Source organism: Lampetra fluviatilis, chromosome 62, assembly GCF_964198595.1.
Source record: "Lampetra fluviatilis chromosome 62, kcLamFluv1.1, whole genome shotgun sequence".
NCBI classification, from domain to species: domain Eukaryota; kingdom Metazoa; phylum Chordata; class Hyperoartia; order Petromyzontiformes; family Petromyzontidae; genus Lampetra; species Lampetra fluviatilis.
The window spans coordinates 7,306,761-7,327,506 of NC_136336.1; the positions used below are offsets into that span (position 1 = coordinate 7,306,761).

At 50.6% G+C, this 20,746-nt stretch overlaps 1 protein-coding gene across 2 annotated transcripts in view; it reads right to left on the bottom strand.

Moving 5' to 3' along the window:
• Window positions 1-18,594, bottom strand: part of NBR1 (NBR1 autophagy cargo receptor) — a 33,158-nt gene extending 14,564 nt beyond the window's left edge. Inside the window, exons 1-5 of one of the 2 annotated variants that reach the window (XM_078881706.1) lie at window positions 18,342-18,594; window positions 11,746-11,808; window positions 5,669-5,687; window positions 3,694-3,716; window positions 1,296-1,895 (exon numbers count right to left, since the gene is read on the bottom strand). In XM_078881706.1, the coding sequence (XP_078737832.1) occupies window positions 1,296-1,895; window positions 3,694-3,716; window positions 5,669-5,687; window positions 11,746-11,808; window positions 18,342-18,437 (801 nt within the window). In that variant the 5' untranslated portion in view covers window positions 18,438-18,594. The remainder of the gene's footprint in view (window positions 1-1,295; window positions 1,896-3,693; window positions 3,717-5,668; window positions 5,688-11,745; window positions 11,809-18,341) is intronic. The other variant, XM_078881707.1, reaches the window with a different exon arrangement.
• Window positions 18,595-20,746: the final 2,152 nt, after the last annotated feature.

The following is a 20,746-nucleotide window of genomic DNA, read 5'->3' on the forward strand; positions in this document are numbered from 1 at the left end:
ACGTCTAACCACGGGGAGAGAGAGAGACACGCAAACTCCAATTATAGAGCAGCAGGCGCTAGGGTTGGGATTGAACCCACGATCTCCTGCAACTACAGCACTCCATTCTGTCACCGTTTCGTTCGCCATGGCAAGCGCCTTGAGTGAAGGTGCTCTGCATTTGGACCGAACATGTTGGTTGATCAGGAAAACGCGGAATGGAGTTGCAAAATGCCGTTTACATTACCACAAGCCGGATCCGGATCACCGTATGGCTAGGGTGACTGCGATGGCAGAAGTGAACCCAAAACCACATTCCGATTTGCCCTCCACCACCCAGTCACTTTCTTTACGCTTTCCAAGTCACCACGGGACCCTGTTTTGGCAGTGTCACAAGTTATGAAAGCTGAACCGGAGCTAATAATGTGGTCGGCGATTGCATTGCCCATGTGCTGCTCACCTTGTCAACACAAATCCCGCAACGGAGGCAGAGTCGAGGACCTTGCGAAGATTACCAGAGCCGTATTTTGCGCGTATTTCCCCCCCCGCCACGAGCGTGCGTGGCTACGCAAAGCGTGATCGGTGTCTACTTAGCGCGCCAACACCTTAACCCCGGATATTTATTTAGGGCAGATTAAAAAAAAATGGTATTTGATAGCTCTCCAACGAAAGTTTAAGGCGTTCGTATGTTAGCTCTGCTCGGCAGTCCACCCATGAGAGGGGTGTGCGGGACGTAAACGAATCTCGGAACGACGATCTGATAGGAGCGAAGCGTTCGTATAAAGTTGCAGTGCTTATCAGACCTTCATTCACCCCGTTGAAAATCACGTGGGCTGACCTTCCCCTAAATGTTGGCACTCAAACCAGAGAGCAAAACGGACCATTTGCAAACACGCGGCCGCATCCAGCGCCAGGCAACAGCCGCCCGCCGGCTTGCGTACGGCCAAATCAAAACTTGCCGAATCCATTTCAACAAAAATCCACGCGGCGCAACGGGGCGACGTTCCCCCCCCCCTACCTCCAACCCATCGTGTTTAAGATGTTGACATGCGGCGCGATGCCCCGCGGGGCCGTCAGCAAGGCAGGGCCGGTACCGACGCACGAAAGCGAGCCTTGCCGAACCGAGGTCAAAGGTTACAAGAAGGGTCGTGCACAGCAGAACAGGGCCCTTTGCCCGCCTCGCCTCGGTACGACGGCGGCAAACGCTGCTCAAGTCCGGCGAGTGACCGCCAGAAAACAGGTTGAGCCGACGGCGAGGAGCAAGCCAAGTTGAATCACCGCCGGGTTCCCCGAGCGGGGTACAAATCTTCACAAACCTGATTCTTCTGCTGCTGCTGTTGCTCCTCAACTTGCTGCACCACCGCCTGCTGCTGCTGCTGTTGAGCCTGCTGCTGGAACTGCAGCACTTGCTGCTGGTGCTGCTCCTGAAATTGCTGCACCACCGCCTGATGCTGCTGTTGAACCTGCTGCTGGAACTGCAGCACCTGCTGCTGGTGCTGCTCCTCAACTTGCTGCACTTGCTGCACCACCGCCTGCTGCTGTTGAGCCTGCTGCTGGAACTGCAGCACCTGCTGCTGGTGCTGCTGAATCTGCTGCTGGTGCTGCTGAAGGTGCTGCTGAAGCTGCTGCTCAAGCTGCTGCTGGTGATGCTTGTGGTGATGGTGGTGGTGATGAGGTTGGTGGTGGTGCTTTTCGTGGTGGTGGTGGTGGCGGTGGCGGTGTTCATCATAATGCTGCTGCTGTTGCTGTTGCTGCTGCTGCTGCGATATGAAGACGGCTGCAGGCTCCTGCACACTTGTGGTTGTGGTGCTGCTGCTGCTGACGCTGACGTTGCCGCTGCTGGAGTCATCCGTCCCTGAACTTGATTCCTCGTTGTGGACGGTGATGTGCAGCACATAGCCATCAGCACATGCCACCTGTATACATACAAAGACAAGGATCACCCATGTAGCCCGAACAGACTGTAGGAGAAAGTGCTGTTAAGGGGTGGGTGGCCAGCACCACGACCGGCCGCCTTTGTATAAATCAACACGAACGTGCACATGCACGCACACAGACAAGTGCAGATACAACCACCACCATTCGCCACGATGTGGTGAAGTCACCACAGCGCTTGTGCCACGCCAGGTACACTTGAAGCCCGCGTGAAGTGCCGAAGGCTCGCTGGCAGGTCACGAGATAGACCCAGGTGCCATGGGATGACTGAGATGGCTGGCAGATGTACCACCTGTGCCAACTTGCGATGCTTTAGGCATCTGGAACTTTCCTCGTTATTGTGAGCATCACTCCTCTGCCCTCCGATTTTGTTGGAGGGCAATTGCCTCCAACTGCCCAGTAGCATCTTTTACAAGCCTCCTCCATAGAGGCTGAGCCACATCCTCCTGTACCACATCAGTCCATCCCTTCTCTAGCCCGCACTCGTTTAGCCCCCTCGATCCGGCCAAACAGAAGCAGTTTGGGCAAGCGGTGGCTGGGCATGCGGGCTACACGACACAGCCAACGCCGCGTCGCCTGCCGGAGGAGCTCACCGATTTTACCGTGGCCAGATCTTTAACAGATTTGTGAGCTCCAAGCACGCAATCCAGAGGCTGCCGGTTAAACCCATCATCGGGTGGATTCAGGACAACTTGGCCAGTAGGCCAACTCTTGGCTCCCATCCAAACAATTATCCCCGTTGGTATTTATAACCACAACACGGTCTTTGCGTTGTTTTGACTCCCCTGACTACGGTGAACACTCACTGCCGCTGCCAGCAATGTTACGCAAGGGCTAAACACGGCACGGTATTGTTTAGTTACGGACGACAGCGCCCCTTCCTCCACCACCCACGGGGGGGGGGGGGGTAACTTCCATCGGCTCGGAGTCACGCCCAGCCAGGTATGCGCGTGTACGTGTGCGTACGTGTGTGTGTACGTGTGTGTGTACGTGTGTGTGTACGCGTGTACATGTGTACAGTGTGTGTACATGTGTACGACGTGTGTGTACATGTGTACGTGTGTGTGTACGTGTGTGTACATGTGTACGTGTGTGTACATGTGTGTGTACGTGCGTGGGTGGGATGGCAATGGCAGGGGGAGTGGTGGCGCAGCAGTTAGGGTACTGCGCTACAAACCCGCCAACCGAGTTCGCTGACCGGCTCAGGGCTGGCATCATTCGTGAGTTCAGATCCAGGCCTGGGCCTTCCACAGGTCGAATAGAGCCTTATTTGAGTACCTGGTGCGGTGTGTAAACATCGGCCCCAGGGAGACTAAAGGTGGCTGTATGGGAGACCTTATTTGTATCTGTGTGTGCATGTCTAGTTTTGTACACTGTGCTAGTGTGCTAGTGTGCGAGTGTGTACGGGCGTTCTGCGAGCAGGAGCAGAATCAGAATATTTATTTACACACTGGAGGAATCCAATCAGCTGTAAGGCTCTTTTTTACAAACGTCCGATTGGGGCGGGTAAGAACACACTGCGCGCATGAGCGTGTACACACGAGTGTGCGTGGTTAGGCGGGCGTGTGACAGGCGTGTGCGTGTAACAGGCGTGTGCGCGTGACAGGCGTGTGCGTGTGACAGGCGTGTGCGTGTAACAGGCGTGTGCGTGTGACAGGCGTGTGCGTGTGACAGGCGTGTGCGTGTGACAGGCGTGTGCGTGTGACAGGCGTGTGCGTGTGACAGGCGTGTGCGTGTGAGCGAGCGTGTCAGGTGATGGGCGAGTGACGCGCATCTCACCTTGAGCGCTTCGCCGTATTCCTCTGCGAAAACACAACAGCGAGTCAAGGCACTTCATGACGCAACCCTTGCATCACGCTCACGCGCTCACACACTCACCGTGCACACGCTCACACTCACCGCGCTCACACACCGCGCTCACACTCACCGTGCTCACACGCTCACACTCACCGTGCACACGCTCACACGCTCTCACACTCACACGCTCACACACTCACAGTGCTCACACTCACACTCACCGTGCTCACACTCACACTCACCGTGCTCACACTCACACGCTCATACTCACCGTGGACACGCTCACACTCACACGCTCACCGCTCACACACACACCGTGCTCACACTCACACACTCACACGCTCTCCGCGCTCACACTCAACGCGATGGTGGCCGCGCCCGGCACGGCGGCGCCACTGCGGCGCGGTCGAGCAGTGGCCCGGTTGCCGCTCGCGCCGCGGTCGGTTTTATCTTTAGATTTTGTTTTGCCGGGAAAGCGTCGCCGAGTCTCGAAGATGCTTCTCCAGCAGGGTCGTGCCAGCTTCTCTGGGTCACGGGGCGTGCGGGTGGGGCGAGCGATGTTGCTGCCACCGCCGCTACTGTACGACGATTCCAATCGAGACACTTTTTGCAGGAAACTGTTTGAGCACTGGGAGGTTACGGCCGAGGGCGGTGCACAATCAGTGTGTGCGTGCGTGTGTTTAGCTTTGTCCCCATTTGGAGGTAATAAAGGTCAGAGTCTTAATGTCGTCATCAAGCCCCAACCGAGCCTCACGGCAACCAGATTTTGTAAAAGATTATTTCTAAACACAGGCTGGCTGGGGCGGGCGTCTTCTGTTCAACTTCCTTCGCGCCGTACGTAGCCATCCGTGCTCATCGGAGGTGTGGGTGGGGGGATAACAAACTAGACACACGAAAAGCCGTGATAATTGTTTTTTAACCCTTCTATCTGGCAACAAAACTGACACCTTTTTTACAAGGAGTCATGTTTGCATAGACCACAATACCTGCAGTCATAATGCAAACAAAAAACATAACTCTGATAATGTATGTATATGTACAAACAAAAAACATAACTTTGATAATGTATGTATATGTACATTATCAGAGTTATGTTTTTTGTTTGCATTATGACTGCAGGTATTGGTCTATGCAAACATGAATCCTTGTAAAAAAGGTGTCAGTTTTGTTGCCAGATAGAAGGTAAAAAACCAATTATCATATTTTTTACTGGCAAATGAGGTTCCAATGGTGACACGAAAAGCCGTTCGATAGAAATGAGTTTTTCAATCTAGATTTCAAGGTGCTTCCTAATAAAGTAATCCGGACACGGGCGGCATCCGAGCAGGGTGCACCGCGCTACAAACCAGACGACGCAAATCCGATTCCACCCGCTGCTCATGAGAAAACGTTGGTCCTGTGTGCCTCCCCCCTAGGTCAGCTCGGCCTTAAATGTCCACGCGCCGTCTTGCCGAGCGACTATCTACCGCCATTGTGGTGCTAACTCGTTGTGGTCCGGGACTCTGTTGTTATTTTTGCTGCCCTGACAAAGCTCTCGATGAATCAGATTTAAATCAGGGAGCAATTGATCATTATTGTGATATTTAGTGACCCGCTTACACCTTTTCTCCATTTTGCACTGCTGTCGTTAAGTTTGTGCATCGCTCGCTGTTGTAAACCCGCCAACCCCGTGACCCACGCTAGAGAGACCTCTGCAAGAAACAAAGAGCTTCACAGCCCATCGGATTGCTCCGCCTTGCAGTCCACATAAAGACTCCGCTTCTGATTAAACGAGCACGCGTGTGCCGCGTGTACACGTCGCCACTGGGGGAGACAAAGCAGGCCGGGCGCGGGAGTGGTGGCCACGTGCGCCGTGCCGGCCCCTCACAGGCACTTTCCCTCCGGAAGCCCGAGGCTACACGGGGGATCTTTGTCTTTATTTGTGTTGTGCAGGGGATGCTTTGTTGCGCCACCCTACCTTCAGTGTCGATGGACACCTGTGGAGAGAGAAAATGAGACGCAGCATCACCTGACACGGCATGGGACTTGGTTCAAACCCACTGCTCCCCCAGCGTGTGTGTGTGCGTCTTTATCACTGTGTGTGTGTCTCTATCACTGTGTGCGTGTCTATCACTGTGTGCGTGTCTATCACTGTGTGCGTGTCTATCACTGTGTGCGTGTCTATCACTGTGTGCGTGTCTATCACTGTGTGCGTGTCTATCACTGTGTGCGTGTCTATCACTGTGTGCGTGTCTCTATCACTGTGTGCGTGTCTATCACTGTGTGCGTGTCTATCACTGTGTGTGTCTATCACTGTGTGTGCGTCTATATCACTGTGTGTGTGTGTGTGTCTTTATCACTGTGTGTGTGTCTTTATCACTGTGTGTGTGCATCTTTATCCGTGTGTGTGCGTCTATATCACTGTGTGTGTGTGTGTCTTTATCACTGTGTGTGTGTGTCTTTATCACTGTGTGTGTGTGTCTTTATCACTGTGTGTGTGTGTGCGTCTTTATCCGTGTGTGTGCGTCTATATCACTGTGTGTGTGTGTCTTTATCACTGTGTGTGTGTGTGCGTCTATATCACTGTGTGTGTGTGTCTTTATCACTGTGTGTGTGTGTGTGTCTATATCACTGTGTGTGTGTGTCTTTATCACTGTGTGTGTGCGCCTTTATCCGTGTGTGTGCGTGTCTATCCCGTGTGTGTGTCTTTATCACTGTGTGTGTGTGTGTCTTTATCACTGTGTGTGTCATTATCCGTGTGTGTGCGTGTCTATCCCGTGTGTGTGTCTTTATCACTGTGTGTGTGTGTGTCTTTATCACTGTGTGTGTGTGTCTATCACTGTGTGTGTGTGTGTCTATCCCGTGTGTGTGTCTCTATCACTGTGTGTGTGTCTCTATCCCCGTGTGTATCTCTATGACTGTGTGTGTGTCTTTATCACTGTGTGTGTGTGTCTTTGTCACTGTGTGTGTGTCTTTATCACTGTGTGTGTGTGTCTTTGTCACTGTGTGTGTGTGTCTTTGTCACTGTGTGTGTGTCTTTATCACTGTGTGTGTGTCTTTATCACTGTGTGTGTGTCTTTATCACTGTGTGTGTGTGTCTTTGTCACTGTGTGTGTGTGTCTTTGTCACTGTGTGTGTGTGTGTCTTTATCACTGTGTGTGTGTGTGTGTCTTTATCACTGTGTGTGTGTGTGTGTCTTTATCACTGTGTGTGTGTGTCTTTATCACTGTGTGTGTGTGTGTCTTTATCACTGTGTGTGTGTGTCTTTATCACTGTGTGTGTGTGTGTCTTTATCACTGTGTGTGTGTGTGTCTTTATCACTGTGTGTGTGTGTGTCTTTATCACTGTGTGTGTGTGTCTTTATCACTGTGTGTGTGTGTCTTTGTCACTGTGTGTGTGTGTGTCTTTATCACTGTGTGTGTGTGTGTCTTTGTCACTGTGTGTGTGTGTGTCTTTGTCACTGTGTGTGTGTGTGTCTTTATCACTGTGTGTGTGTGTGTCTTTATCACTGTGTGTGTGTGTGTCTTTGTCACTGTGTGTGTGTGTGTCTTTATCACTGTGTGTGTGTGTGTCTTTGTCACTGTGTGTGTGTGTGTCTTTGTCACTGTGTGTGTGTGTGTCTTTATCACTGTGTGTGTGTGTGTCTTTGTCACTGTGTGTGTGTGTGTCTTTGTCACTGTGTGTGTGTGTGTCTTTATCACTGTGTGTGTGTGTCTTTATCACTGTGTGTGTGTGTGTCTTTGTCACTGTGTGTGTGTGTGTCTTTGTCACTGTGTGTGTGTGTGTCTTTATCACTGTGTGTGTGTGTCTTTATCACTGTGTGTGTGTGTGTGTCTTTGTCACTGTGTGTGTGTGTGTCTTTATCACTGTGTGTGTGTGTGTCTTTGTCACTGTGTGTGTGTGTGTCTTTGTCACTGTGTGTGTGTGTGTCTTTATCACTGTGTGTGTGTATCTTTGTCACTGTGTGTGTGTGTGTCTTTATCACTGTGTGCGTGTGTCTTTATCACTGTGTGTGTGTGTGTCTTTATCACTGTGTGCGTGTGTCTTTATCACTGTGTGTGTGTGTGTCTTTATCACTGTGTGTGTGTGTCTTTATCACTGTGTGTGTGTGTGTGTCTTTATCACTGTGTGTGTGTGTCTTTATCACTGTGTGTGTGTGTCTTTATCACTGTGTGTGTGTGTGTCTTTATCACTGTGTGTGTGTGTGTCTTTATCACTGTGTGTGTGTGTGTCTTTATCACTGTGTGCGTGTGTCTTTATCACTGTGTGCGTGTGTCTTTATCACTGTGTGCGTGTGTCTTTATCACTGTGTGTGTGTGTCTTTATCACTGTGTGTGTGTGTGTCTTTATCACTGTGTGTGTGTGTGTCTTTATCACTGTGTGTGTGTGTCTTTATCACTGTGTGTGTGTGTCTTTATCACTGTGTGTGTGTCTTTATCACTGTGTGTGTGTGTGTCTTTATCACTGTGTGTGTGTGTGTGTCTTTATCACTGTGTGTGTGTGTGTGTCTTTATCACTGTGTGTGTGTGTGTCTTTATCACTGTGTGTGTGTGTCTTTATCACTGTGTGTGTGTGTGTCTTTATCACTGTGTGTGTGTGTGTGTCTTTATCACTGTGTGTGTGTGTCTTTATCACTGTGTGTGTGTGTCTCTATCACTGTGTGTGTGTGTGTGTCTTTATCACTGTGTGTGTGTGTGTCTTTATCACTGTGTGTGTGTGTGTCTTTATCACTGTGTGTGTGTGTCTTTGTCACTGTGTGTGTGTGTGTCTTTATCACTGTGTGTGTGTGTCTTTATCACTGTGTGTGTGTGTCTTTGTCACTGTGTGTGTGTGTGTCTTTATCACTGTGTGTGTGTGTCTTTATCACTGTGTGTGTGTGTCTTTGTCACTGTGTGTGTGTGTGTCTTTATCACTGTGTGTGTGTGTGTGTCTTTATCACTGTGTGTGTGTGTGTGTCTTTATCACTGTGTGTGTGTGTGTCTTTATCACTGTGTGTGTGTGTGTCTTTATCACTGTGTGTGTGTGTGTGTCTTTATCACTGTGTGTGTGTGTCTTTATCACTGTGTGTGTGTCTTTATCACTGTGTGTGTGTGTCTTTATCACTGTGTGTGTGTGTGTCTTTATCACTGTGTGTGTGTGTGTCTTTATCACTGTGTGTGCGTGTGTCTTTATCACTGTGTGTGTGTGTGTCTTTATCACTGTGTGTGCGTGTGTCTTTATCACTGTGTGTGTGTGTCTTTATCACTGTGTGTGTGTGTGTGTCTTTATCACTGTGTGTGTGTGTCTTTATCACTGTGTGTGTGTGTGTGTCTTTATCACTGTGTGTGTGTGTCTTTATCACTGTGTGTGTGCGTGTGTCTTTATCACTGTGTGTGTGTGTGTGTCTTTATCACTGTGTGTGTGTGTGTCTTTATCACTGTGTGTGTGTGTCTTTATCACTGTGTGTGTGCGTGTGTCTTTATCACTGTGTGTGTGTGTGTCTTTATCACTGTGTGTGTGTCTTTATCACTGTGTGTGTGTGTGTCTTTATCACTGTGTGTGTGTGTGTCTTTATCACTGTGTGTGTGTGTGTGTCTTTATCACTGTGTGTGTGTGTGTCTTTATCACTGTGTGTGTGTGTCTTTATCACTGTGTGTGTGTGTCTTTATCACTGTGTGTGTGTGTGTGTCTTTATCACTGTGTGTGTGTGTGTCTTTATCACTGTGTGTGTGTGTCTCTATCACTGTGTGTGTGTGTCTCTATCACTGTGTGTGTGTGTGTCTCTATCACTGTGTGTGTGTGTGTCTTTATCACTGTGTGTGTGTGTCTTTATCACTGTGTGTGTGTGTGTCTTTATCACTGTGTGTGTGCGTGTGTCTTTATCACTGTGTGTGTGTGTCTTTATCACTGTGTGTGTGTGTGTGTCTTTATCACTGTGTGTGTGTGTGTCTTTATCACTGTGTGTGTGTGTCTTTATCACTGTGTGTGTGTGTGTGTCTTTATCACTGTGTGTGTGTGTCTTTATCACTGTGTGTGTGTGTGTCTTTATCACTGTGTGTGTGTCTTTATCACTGTGTGTGTGTGTCTTTATCACTGTGTGTGTGTGTGTGTCTTTATCACTGTGTGTGTGTGTCTTTATCACTGTGTGTGTGTGTGTCTTTATCACTGTGTGTGTGTCTTTATCACTGTGTGTGTGTGTGTCTTTATCACTGTGTGTGTGTGTGTGTCTTTATCACTGTGTGTGTGTGTCTTTATCACTGTGTGTGTGTGTGTCTTTATCACTGTGTGTGTGTGTCTTTATCACTGTGTGTGTGTGTGTCTTTATCACTGTGTGTGTGTGTGTGTCTTACTGTGTGTGTGTGTGTGTCTTTATCACTGTGTGTGTGTGTGTCTTTATCACTGTGTGTGTGTCTTTATCACTGTGTGTGTGTGTGTGTCTTTATCACTGTGTGTGTGTGTGTGTCTTTATCACTGTGTGTGTGTGTGTGTCTTTATCACTGTGTGTGTGTGTGTCTTTATCACTGTGTGTGTGTCTTTATCACTGTGTGTGTGCGTGTGTCTTTATCACTGTGTGTGTGTGTCTTTATCACTGTGTGTGTGTGTGTCTTTATCACTGTGTGCGTGTGTCTTTATCACTGTGTGTGTGTGTCTTTATCACTGTGTGCGTGTGTCTTTATCACTGTGTGCGTGTGTCTTTATCACTGTGTGTGTGTGTCTTTATCACTGTGTGCGTGTGTCTTTATCACTGTGTGTGTGTGTCTTTATCACTGTGTGTGTGTGTGTCTTTATCACTGTGTGTGTGTGTGTCTTTATCACTGTGTGCGTCTCTATCCCTGTGCGCGCACGACCGCCCACGTCTGGGTTTTCCCCAACGTGATTTACGAGGCTGAAATCATCGGACCCTGAAATATTTATTGGCTGCAAGAGAGGCTTTGTGCCCTTAACTTCGAGTAACGCCGTATAAAAAATTACTGACGTGTCCATCTATAATTGCGTGGCGTCGCCTTCAGAGACCCGCCGTTTTCCTATTTTAGTCTCCAAACCCCACCGAGTCTAGAACAGAGGGCCTGGCAACTCTTAAAAAAGAGGAAACTTTACCAAACGAGTCTAAATCGGCTTGCAGCCGTCGCTCCAGACTCCTCCTTCTAAGCATTGTCAACATAGCCGCTGGGTGACTTGCCACGTCTATTAAAAGACGGAGTAGCGGCACGGGGACTGGGAACGCGTCCCCGCCAAATGCGGCGTCAGCCGTAGGGCAAACTCGCCGTTCGAGCGGAGCGGAGCGTCGCCTACTCGTTTGCTTTGGCTGCGGGGACCGCTCTCTTACGCGACAGCCTGCGAGCGAGCCGAGTGAATGAGTAACGTTCGTACACGTGGACGTCTAATCTTGTTTGTCTGCGTCGGGCGGCGGATGGTCTCAGATTTTGGCCCGATCATTGCGTGGCTAACCCGGCGGTTCCCAACGTTTTCGAGTGAGCGGGCCCCTTTACAACCTCCAAACATTTTGCGGGCCAACACCACCACACGCTAGCACGAGCAGTTGTTTGAAAATTGGCTGCGAGTTACCGGCTCGCTGGGTCTTACCTGGTAAGATTAAAAAAAAAATGTTTAATTTTATTTGCATATTTTCTTAAAAGTGATTTGCTTACTTTTCTTATACTTGGCACTGCTATCGTGTTTTTTCACTGTTTGTTGTTGTCACGTTCCGACTCCCGTACCCCTACGGGTTGTCTGTGGAAACAGAGCTTTAGAGCTCGTAGGATTTCCCCACTATAATTAAATATTATTATCCTGAAATTGTGGTGAGGATGTCTCTATTATTATTATTATTTTCCGCGGCCTTGCGGACCCCTGGCAGTCGGCGAGGGGACCACAAGTTTGGGAATCCGCTTGTCCTAAACCGTCGCGAAACAACTAAATTACGAATCGTCAAATATACCGGCCGCTAATAAAGTCGGACCGGACGTTTCCGTAGAAACCAACCCAAGGTTGGCAACACCGGCAGTGAAGGGCGGTGAAGGGCGGTGAAGGGCGGCGTGGGCCTGGCAGCCTGGGGGGGGGTGTCCGTGCGCGTACCTCCTCGTTGTCCTCGTCCAGGTAAGTGTAGTGCGCGCTCGCCAGTCCAAAAGACGCGAGGATCTGCAGAAACAAAAACATCAGCTGCGGTGACAGACCGAGGGACACCTCCCCCTCACCACCACCACCACATCCAAATTTGCCATGAGCTTAAAGTTGTAACCACTTAGTCACGGTGGCTAGGAGATGTTAACTCCCTCGCCAGGTATACAGGAGGTCGTGGGTTCTATCCCAACCCTGACTCCTGCTGTATATTTGGAGTTTGCGTGTCTCTCTATCATCATCATCATCACGGTGTCTAGGAGATGCTAACTACCTGGCCTGGTGTGCAGGAGGTCGTTGCTTCGATCCCGACCCTAACGCCTGCTGCATATTTGGAGTTTGCGTGTCTCTCTCTCTCATCATCACGGTGACTAGGAGATGTTAACTACCTCGCCTGGTATGCAGGAGGTCGTGGGTTCGATCCCGACCCTGACGCCTGCTGCTGTATATTTGGAGTTTGCGTGTCTCTCTCTCTCTCCCTGTGGCCGCGTGGATTTTTTTTCCCTCCGGGTCCTCCGGTTTTTCCCCCCGCATTTAGAATTGACATTACGCATTTAAGAGTCTTTAGCTTATTTGACTGCTCTACATTTCCACGCGATAAGCCACTTTGTTGAGCTATGATTTCTGTTCTCGGTTGCTTCTGACAACGATAGCTCAGCGGGATTTACCTGGAAGTTTTTGTGTGATTTATTTACCTTTCACATACTTTGCACTCATGTTTTTGTATTGTTTGTTGTTCTAAACTTTCTGGCCCCATGCCCTCGACTGGAAGTGTGTGAAAAAGAGCTTCACGGCTCAACGAATTCCTCCGGGAGTCTAAATACACGTTCTGATTCTGTTAAAATAAACATTCCGAACTCACATCGGTGGCGAGTGATATCTGAACCGGTCCTGTGTTCCCTCCAACCGGCACGGACCAGCGTAGTGAAGTATGGTCAAACAACCCCCACCCCCTCCATGACCAACACTGCATCGGGAAGGGCCTTCTTCCATCTAGCAGTTGAGCGAGAAAGAGTTAAGAGTTATAATAGGCACTATAGTATTTATTTTATTTTAACAGGTAAGGCCCACTGAGCTATAGAGCAATTTTTCCGAGGCGACCTCGCCACAAATGATAGCTGAACGAAGTGGTTTATCATCGCGTGGACATTTATAGCGGCAGCAAAATACCGGTACTCTATAACGCGTGATGTTGATTCCAAATGTAGAGGGGGGGAAAAACCAGAAGACCCGGAGAAAATTCCAGACGACTTCGGGGTGAGAGACACGCAAACTCCAAATATACAGCAGCAGGCATCAGGGTTAGAATCGAGCCGACGACCTCCTGTATACTAGGCGAGGTAGTTAACATCTCCTAGCCACTGTGATGATGATGAGAGAGAGAGACACGCAAACTCCAAATATACAGCGAGTGTCAGGGTCGCGATTGAGCCGACGACCTCCTGTATAGCAGGCGAGGTAGTTCACATCTCCTAGCCACCGTGGGCACCCCATATACAAGACCTTGTGGAACCAACCACGTGGCAGCCGAGGGGAACAGCACGTTTGCATTTCTGGCAAGGGTAACTAAATGCAGCCCTAGGGGCAAAATGCAGGAATTCAGAGCACCAAATGTCAACATACAGCACAGACGCACTTACAATGCCACGTTTATACCCAAGTGGCGCGCCAGCGCACAGAGCCACACGAGACCCCGAACCGCAGTCCACCCAGGGGTAGTCCACACCAGAGGCCGCACAAACCACTAACAAAGACATTTCACCAAGTGAGATGCATTGTTTTTTACAGCATATCTAGTTCTGAGCGCTTTTGACAACCATGAAAAATTAAGTTGAAATATTTTCGTGGCGAGCGTCAGCGTTGTAGCCAGTGGCGGCTCGTGGCATTTCAACGAGTTGGGGCTGTTGTGAGTGATCTCTGAAAATATTGTGTTCTACATCACGAGGCCTCCTTTGCCAGTTCCAAAATATCATAATAGGGTTTTTCCTCTTTTCTCTGGCGACAAAACTGAAACCTTTAGCAAGGAATCATGTTTACATTAACCACAATACTTGCAGTCAGAATGCAAACAAAAAACACAACTCTGATAATGTATGCATTGTCCTTGAAACTGATTGGTCCACATCAGAGACAGCTTTCTTCAAAAGAAAGCAGCCTCAAAAGTTTTGTCGCCAGAAAGAAGGGGAAAAACCCTGTTATTATACGGTGTTCTAATTCAGAAAAACCTCGTCACGGTATAAGTGATACAACTCTCTAATCAACCAACCCGTGACCCTCCACACTACACAACCCTTTCATCCTTTAAAATGGAATACGTAGAAGTGACTCCGCAGAATTCGTCGCTATTTCTTCGTTTGCCGCAGCTGCTGCCATCTCTCCAGAGGTCGCAACCGGGTACCCGGCTACCCGTACCCGTTTGCGACCCTGGTGCGGCCGGGTACGGGTAGGCCGTGAGTCACCGGTGAGTAACCGTTTGTCACTCATTTCGGGTAGGGTACGGGTAGCGTACGGGTACCCGTACCCGGCCGGGTACGGGTACCCGTTTGCGACCCTGGTGGGTACGGGTACGGGTAAGGAATCAAAACCCGTTTGCGACCTCTGCATCTCTCTTGCCGCCGTTCCCTCCTCGTCTCGTTGCAGCCACCACGGGGCGCCGTCTTCACCGCCCTGAATGGGTCTCAAACGGCGTGGCCACAATGCGCGAAGCTGCTCATCGCCACCAACGAAGGGAAACCTCTCACTCGGACGCCTTCACAGCCGCCCCGAGACCTCCCCTAGGCACAAATCAGACTGTGGGGTTGCAGCCGTTTCTAAAACGAACTCAAAATGTTATCTTCATTAGGCAATTCACGTTGAAAGAATTCATTATATTTAGATGCAAACTTTACACGACAAAACTATTTGTAGAAAAGTATTTTTTTAATGAAAAAACATAATTAATCATCTCCGGCTGTTCGGTTGGACTGCTCATCCAACGCCCCTAGTGGACGAAACCACTCGGCCACTGTTCGAGAACTTTCTATAGACGCGGGAACAAAGACAAAGATCCCCCGTGTAGCCTTCACAGACTGTTGGGGCAAGTGCTGTTAGCGAGCACCAATGAAGGCCGGCACGGCTCACGAGGGGGTGGGCACTTGCTCAGGCAATGCAAATATCAAAGTATTAACAGCTCGGCTCGTGCCAGTTCTATCATCTTAACACCTCTTTTATTGGCAAGAAAGGGTGAAGCATATTCTTTTTCATCGCCTTAATACTGCCTAAAAGGTCCCATAGCAATGCTAAATCTTCCTTGGGAAGGAAGGCTTTAGAAGACAGCAAAGTTAAGAGAACATCAGTCACAGGCGAATGCTACGAAACAAAACCACACACCACGAGTGAGCTTGGGCTGGAGGACACGGAGGGATTGGGGACAATCGCTGCAGAGACGGAGCGGTGAAATCGGATCACGGCAGCGGGTGGATTGCCGCCTCCTCCATGGCAAGACCGGGCGAGATGGCGATGCCGTAGAGATAAAGTAAACAAGTTTGTATTTTACCAGGTCTACTGAGCTATGTAGCTGCTGCTGCTGCTTCTTTACAGGCGAACTGGCTATCACAAGTGGTAGCTTACCGAAGTGGCTCATCACCATCATCATCATGATCGTGTGGAAATGTATCGCGGTCACATATAATAAACGCGTGGGGGGGAAAAACCGGAGGACCCAGAGAAAAATCCACGCGACCATAGGGAGAGAGACACGCAGACTCCACATACACAGCAGCAGGCGTCAGGGGTCGGGATCGAACCCACGACCTCCTGTAGACCAGGCGAGGTAGTTAACAACTCATAGCCACCGTGATGATGATGAGAGAGCGAGAGACACGCAAACTCCAAATATACAGCAGCAGGCGTCAGGGTCTGGATCGAACCCACGACCTCCTGCACACCAGGCGAGGTGGTTAACATCTCCTAGCCACCGTGATGATGATGAGAGAGACACGCAAACTCCAAATACACAGCAGCAGCAGGCGTCAGGGGTCGGGATCGAACCCACGACCTCCTGCACACCAGGCGAGGTGGTTAACATGTTCTAGCCACCGTGATGATGATGAGACACGCAAACTCCAAATATACAGCAGGCATCAGGGATGGGATCTAACCCACGACCTCCTGCACACCAGGCGAGGTAGTTAACATGTTCTAGCCACCGTGATGATGATGAGAGAGACACGCAAACTCCAAATACACAGCAGCAGGTGTCAGGGATGGGATCGAACCCACGACCTCCTGTACACCAGGCGAGGTAGTTAACATCTCCTAGTCGCCGTGATGATGATGATGAGAGAGACACGTAAACTCCAAATATACAGCAGCAGGCGTCAGGGGTCGGCATCGAACCCACGACCTCCTGCACACCAGGCGAGGTAGTTAACATCTCCTAGCCACCGTGATGATGATGAGAGAGACACGCAAACTCCAAATATACAGCAGCAGGCATCACAGGGTCGGGATCGAACCCACGACCTCCTGCACACCAGGCGAGGTAGTTAACATCTCCTAGCCACCGTGATGATGATGATCAGAGAGAATTAAACGTTCGTTCATCCAGCAGTGGATCGACCACCGACAACAACAAGTCGACGTCATCGTTTGTTGAGAATTCAACCCGCGGCGGCGGCGTCAACTGCGTCACACCTACCCCCCCCGCTCCTTCCTCCTCCTCCATTACACCACCACCACAACCACCACCACCACAACCACCACCACCACCACCACAACCACCACCACCACAACCACCACAACAACCACCACAACAACCACCACAACAACCACCACCACAACCACCACCACAACAACCACCACCACAACAACCACCACCACAACCACCACCACCACAACCACCACAACAACCACCACAACAACCACCACAACAACCACCACCACCACCACAACCACCACCACCACAACCACCACAACAACCACCACAACAACCACCACAACAACCACCACAACAACCACCACCACAACAACCACCACCACAACAACCACCACCACAACCACCACCACAACAACCACCACAACAACCACCACAACAACCATCACCACAACCACCACAACAACCACCACCACCAAGTGGAGCGGCGCGGCCCCGCGTGAGGGCGCACGCGGCGCTCGTGCCAGGCTAGGTGCCAGGCTAGGTGCTCTCGTGCCAGGCTAGGTGCTCGTGCCAGGCTAGGCCACTCGTGCCAGGCTAGGTGCACCTCGCGAGCTGTGAACTCACCCCAGGCGCAATGGGGGTGACTGACCACCCCCCCCCCCCAGATGAGCGTCAACAGTGAAACCCCAAACACACGAAAGGTCCGTCTCGCCACCTCGATCAACAACAACAACCCCCACCCCGTGCCCCCACACTGATCAACAACAACCCCCGTGCCCCCCACACTGATCAACAACAACAACAACCCCCGTGCCCCCCACACTGATCAACAACAACAACAACCCCCGTGCCCCCCACATTGATCAACAACAACCCCCGTGCCCCCCACACTGCTCAACAACAACCCCCCGTGCCCCCACACTGATCATCAACAACAACAACAACCCCCCGTGCCCCCACACTGATCAACAACAACAACAACCACCCCCCGTGCCCCCACACTGATCAACAACAACAACAACCACCCCCCGTGCCCCCACACTGATCAACAACAACCCCCCCGTGCCCCCCACACTGATCAACAACAACAACCCCCGTGCCCCCCACACTCGGTGCAAGACGGGGCGGTTGTGACGAGCGGCGTCGCAGTTGAGCGGCAAATACCCCACCCCGGCCGCCTTTGTCTTCCCAGTGTCGACGTTTCGGCTCGCACGCCTGACTCGGGTGCCCGTTTAAGGGCGATTGGATCATCGCAGGAGGGAGAGAGAGAGAGGGGGGAGGAGGAGAGGGCCCCTGAAAACCCCGCGACCAAGGATCCCGCGACTGCTGTGCGTGTTGTTTGACCATACTTCACCACGCGGGTCTCGGCGGGTTGTTACAGGCGGGGGGGGGGGGGCTAGGCCCAGGCCTGGCTCAGGCATCTCTCGTCAAAGACGTAGTTGTTGTTGTCGTTGTCGATGTTGTTGTTGTCGATGTTGTTGTTGTTGATGCCGCGGCCTGGGGTCCAACTCGGTCGGGCTGCCCGAAACTCGCCCCGTCAGCGCCTCTCCCCTCCTCACCACCATCACCCCCCCTCACCATCAACCCTCGTCTCTTCCCTCCTCACCACCACCACCCCTCCTCACCACCACCCCCACCGTCGTCCCCTCACTCACCACCACCACCCCTCCTCACCACCACCCCCACCGTCGTCCCCTCACTCACCACCACCACCCCTCCTCACCACCACCCCCACCGTCGTCCCCTCACTCACCACCACCCCTCCTCACCACCACCATCGTCTCTCCCTCCTCACCACCCCTCCTCACCCCCACCACCATCGTCTCTCCCTCCTCACCACCCCTCCTCACCCCCACCACCACCATCGTCTCTCCCTCCTCACCACCCCCACCACCGCCACCATCGTCCCCTCACTCACCATGGCGCCCACGTCCCTCCACGGGCAGCCCAGGCCCACGGTCAGGGCGGTCCCGCGAGCCCCGACGTGGACATCCAAGCGCACGGTCCCCTCCATCGCTCCTCCTCCCCCCTCACGTTGTCTCTCTTCTCCTCCACCACCAACTCCACCTCGGCGTCGTCCCCCTCGTCGTCCTCGTCGTCCTCGTCGTCGTCCTCTGGAGCCTTCGCTCGCTGCTTCCTCCTCCGCAGAGTCCGAGGATAAACAGTGCTGACGTCACGCGGTGGCAAACGCGTCGTGACGTCACCTCGACGTAAACACGCCTCGACGTCACGGCGAAGAAGTAAACAAGGGCGGTGACGTCACGGAAACAAAAAGACAGCGCGGTGACGTCACGGAAAAGAGTTAACACGCCGTGACGTCACGGCGAGGTTGCCTCCCAAGCCCGATTGCTGATCCCGTGAGGTCTCCGTTCTCGTCTCACCAACGGAAGGGGTACTAATGACGTCATCAGGGGGAGAGGGTGGGTTTGTAAAATATTCCATGACGTCACCGTTTAACGCGTTCATATACCGTACACCATTTGGTTTTTCGGTAAATAAAATAAAATTGAATGAAAACAACTAAAATAAAATTGAATCAAATCACGACGTTTCGGGCGCAACACAAGCGTCCTTCTTCAGGTGGTGTTGCGCCCGAAACGTCGTAATTTGATTTAATTAATTTTTTGTTGTTGTTTTTATTTTATTTATATTATTTTTCACCTACGTGACTTTACCGAAAAAACCAAAGAGTATGAATCCTTGCAATCACGAAAACTTCAAATCTAGAATGTGCACCATTTGTAACAGTATTTACAACAAAGATGAAGTCATGGGAAAGGTCGGGGTCAAATGGCAATTTCAGCAACGTTATAGTTATGACGTCACAGCTATGACTCTACAGTACAGTATTTACAAAAATGACGTCACCAGGACCAAGGTGTAAAGCCAAACAGATTATGTGACGTGATAATTGTTTTTACCCTTTTATGTGGCAACCAAACTGACACATTTTTTTTACAAGGAGTCATGTTTGCATTGACCACAATACCTGCGGTCGGAGTGCAAACAAAAAACACAACTCTGATAATGTATGCACTGTCCTTGAAGTTGATTGGTCCACACCCGAGACAGCTTTCCTTAGAGCCTAGTCTCACATGGTGTTGGACCAGATGACGCCAAAAGGCGTCCAATCAATTTCAAGGACAGTGCATACATTATCAGAGTTGTGTTTTTGTTTGCATTCCGACTGCAGGTATTGTGGTCAATACAAACATGACTCCTTGTAAAAAAAAAAGGTGTCAGTTTGGTTGCCACATAAAAGGGTAAAAAAAGACACTCAAGACACACTCAAGACACACTGAAGCGGTTGTGCTTTCGCTACGTTGTCCCCACCTGAAGAAGGACGCTTGTGTGGCGCCCGAAACGTCGTGATTTAATTTAATTGTTTTCATTTATTTCATTAGATTGTTTTTACCTACGTGACTTTACCGTAAAAAAAAAAGAGTATAAATCCTTGCGGTCACGAAAGCTTCAAATCTAGAATTAATAGCCTTGTGAATGAGAATATCACCGGCAGTGACAAATCTTTCCCAACGTGCCACGGGGATTCTAGATTTGAAGCTTTCGTGACTGCAAGGAATCATCTTCTTAGGTTTTTTCGGTAAAGTCACGTAGGTCAAAATTAATGAAAATAAAATAAAATATTTTCATTAATTTTGACCTACGTGACTTTACCGAAAAAACCTAAGAAGGTGCCACGGGGATATTTTGCCCGGGCCATGGCATGGGCTGTCAATGGCACGAATTCAACAGCAGAGGGCAGACCAGGACCATCGCCAAGCGGGACACACCGCACGGAATGAAACGCAGGGCGGAATTAGCGAAACAATCTCAGCAATAATAACACTGCGGCCTTAACATAGAGAAAATAATAATGATAATAATAATGTTTGCGACGTTTCGGATAATGACCCTTCTTCATAACACAGAACAAAGACAAAGATCCCCCGTATAGCCCGAGCAGACTGTTGGGGCAAGTGCTGTTAGCGAGCGCCTATGAAGGCCGGCACGGCACACGAGGGGGTGGGTGGCCAGCACCACGCCCGGCCGCCTTTGTCTCCCCAGTGGCGATGTTTTTACGCACTGCACCAAGTACTCGTTCGAGGCTGAGTCGACCTTCATAACACACAAAGACAGATATACACACACTATTGCGGGCACTCTGCCATAACCTGTCACGTGTACGCCACAATTCAATAATCGTCTCGGCTATTCACTCAGCAATTAGAATATCGACTGCATAAAAACATCGGATAGTCAAATCAGGCGGCATGGTGGCAGCAGTTGGTGACACTCGTGCACCACAGCGAGCAGGGGCCTGGG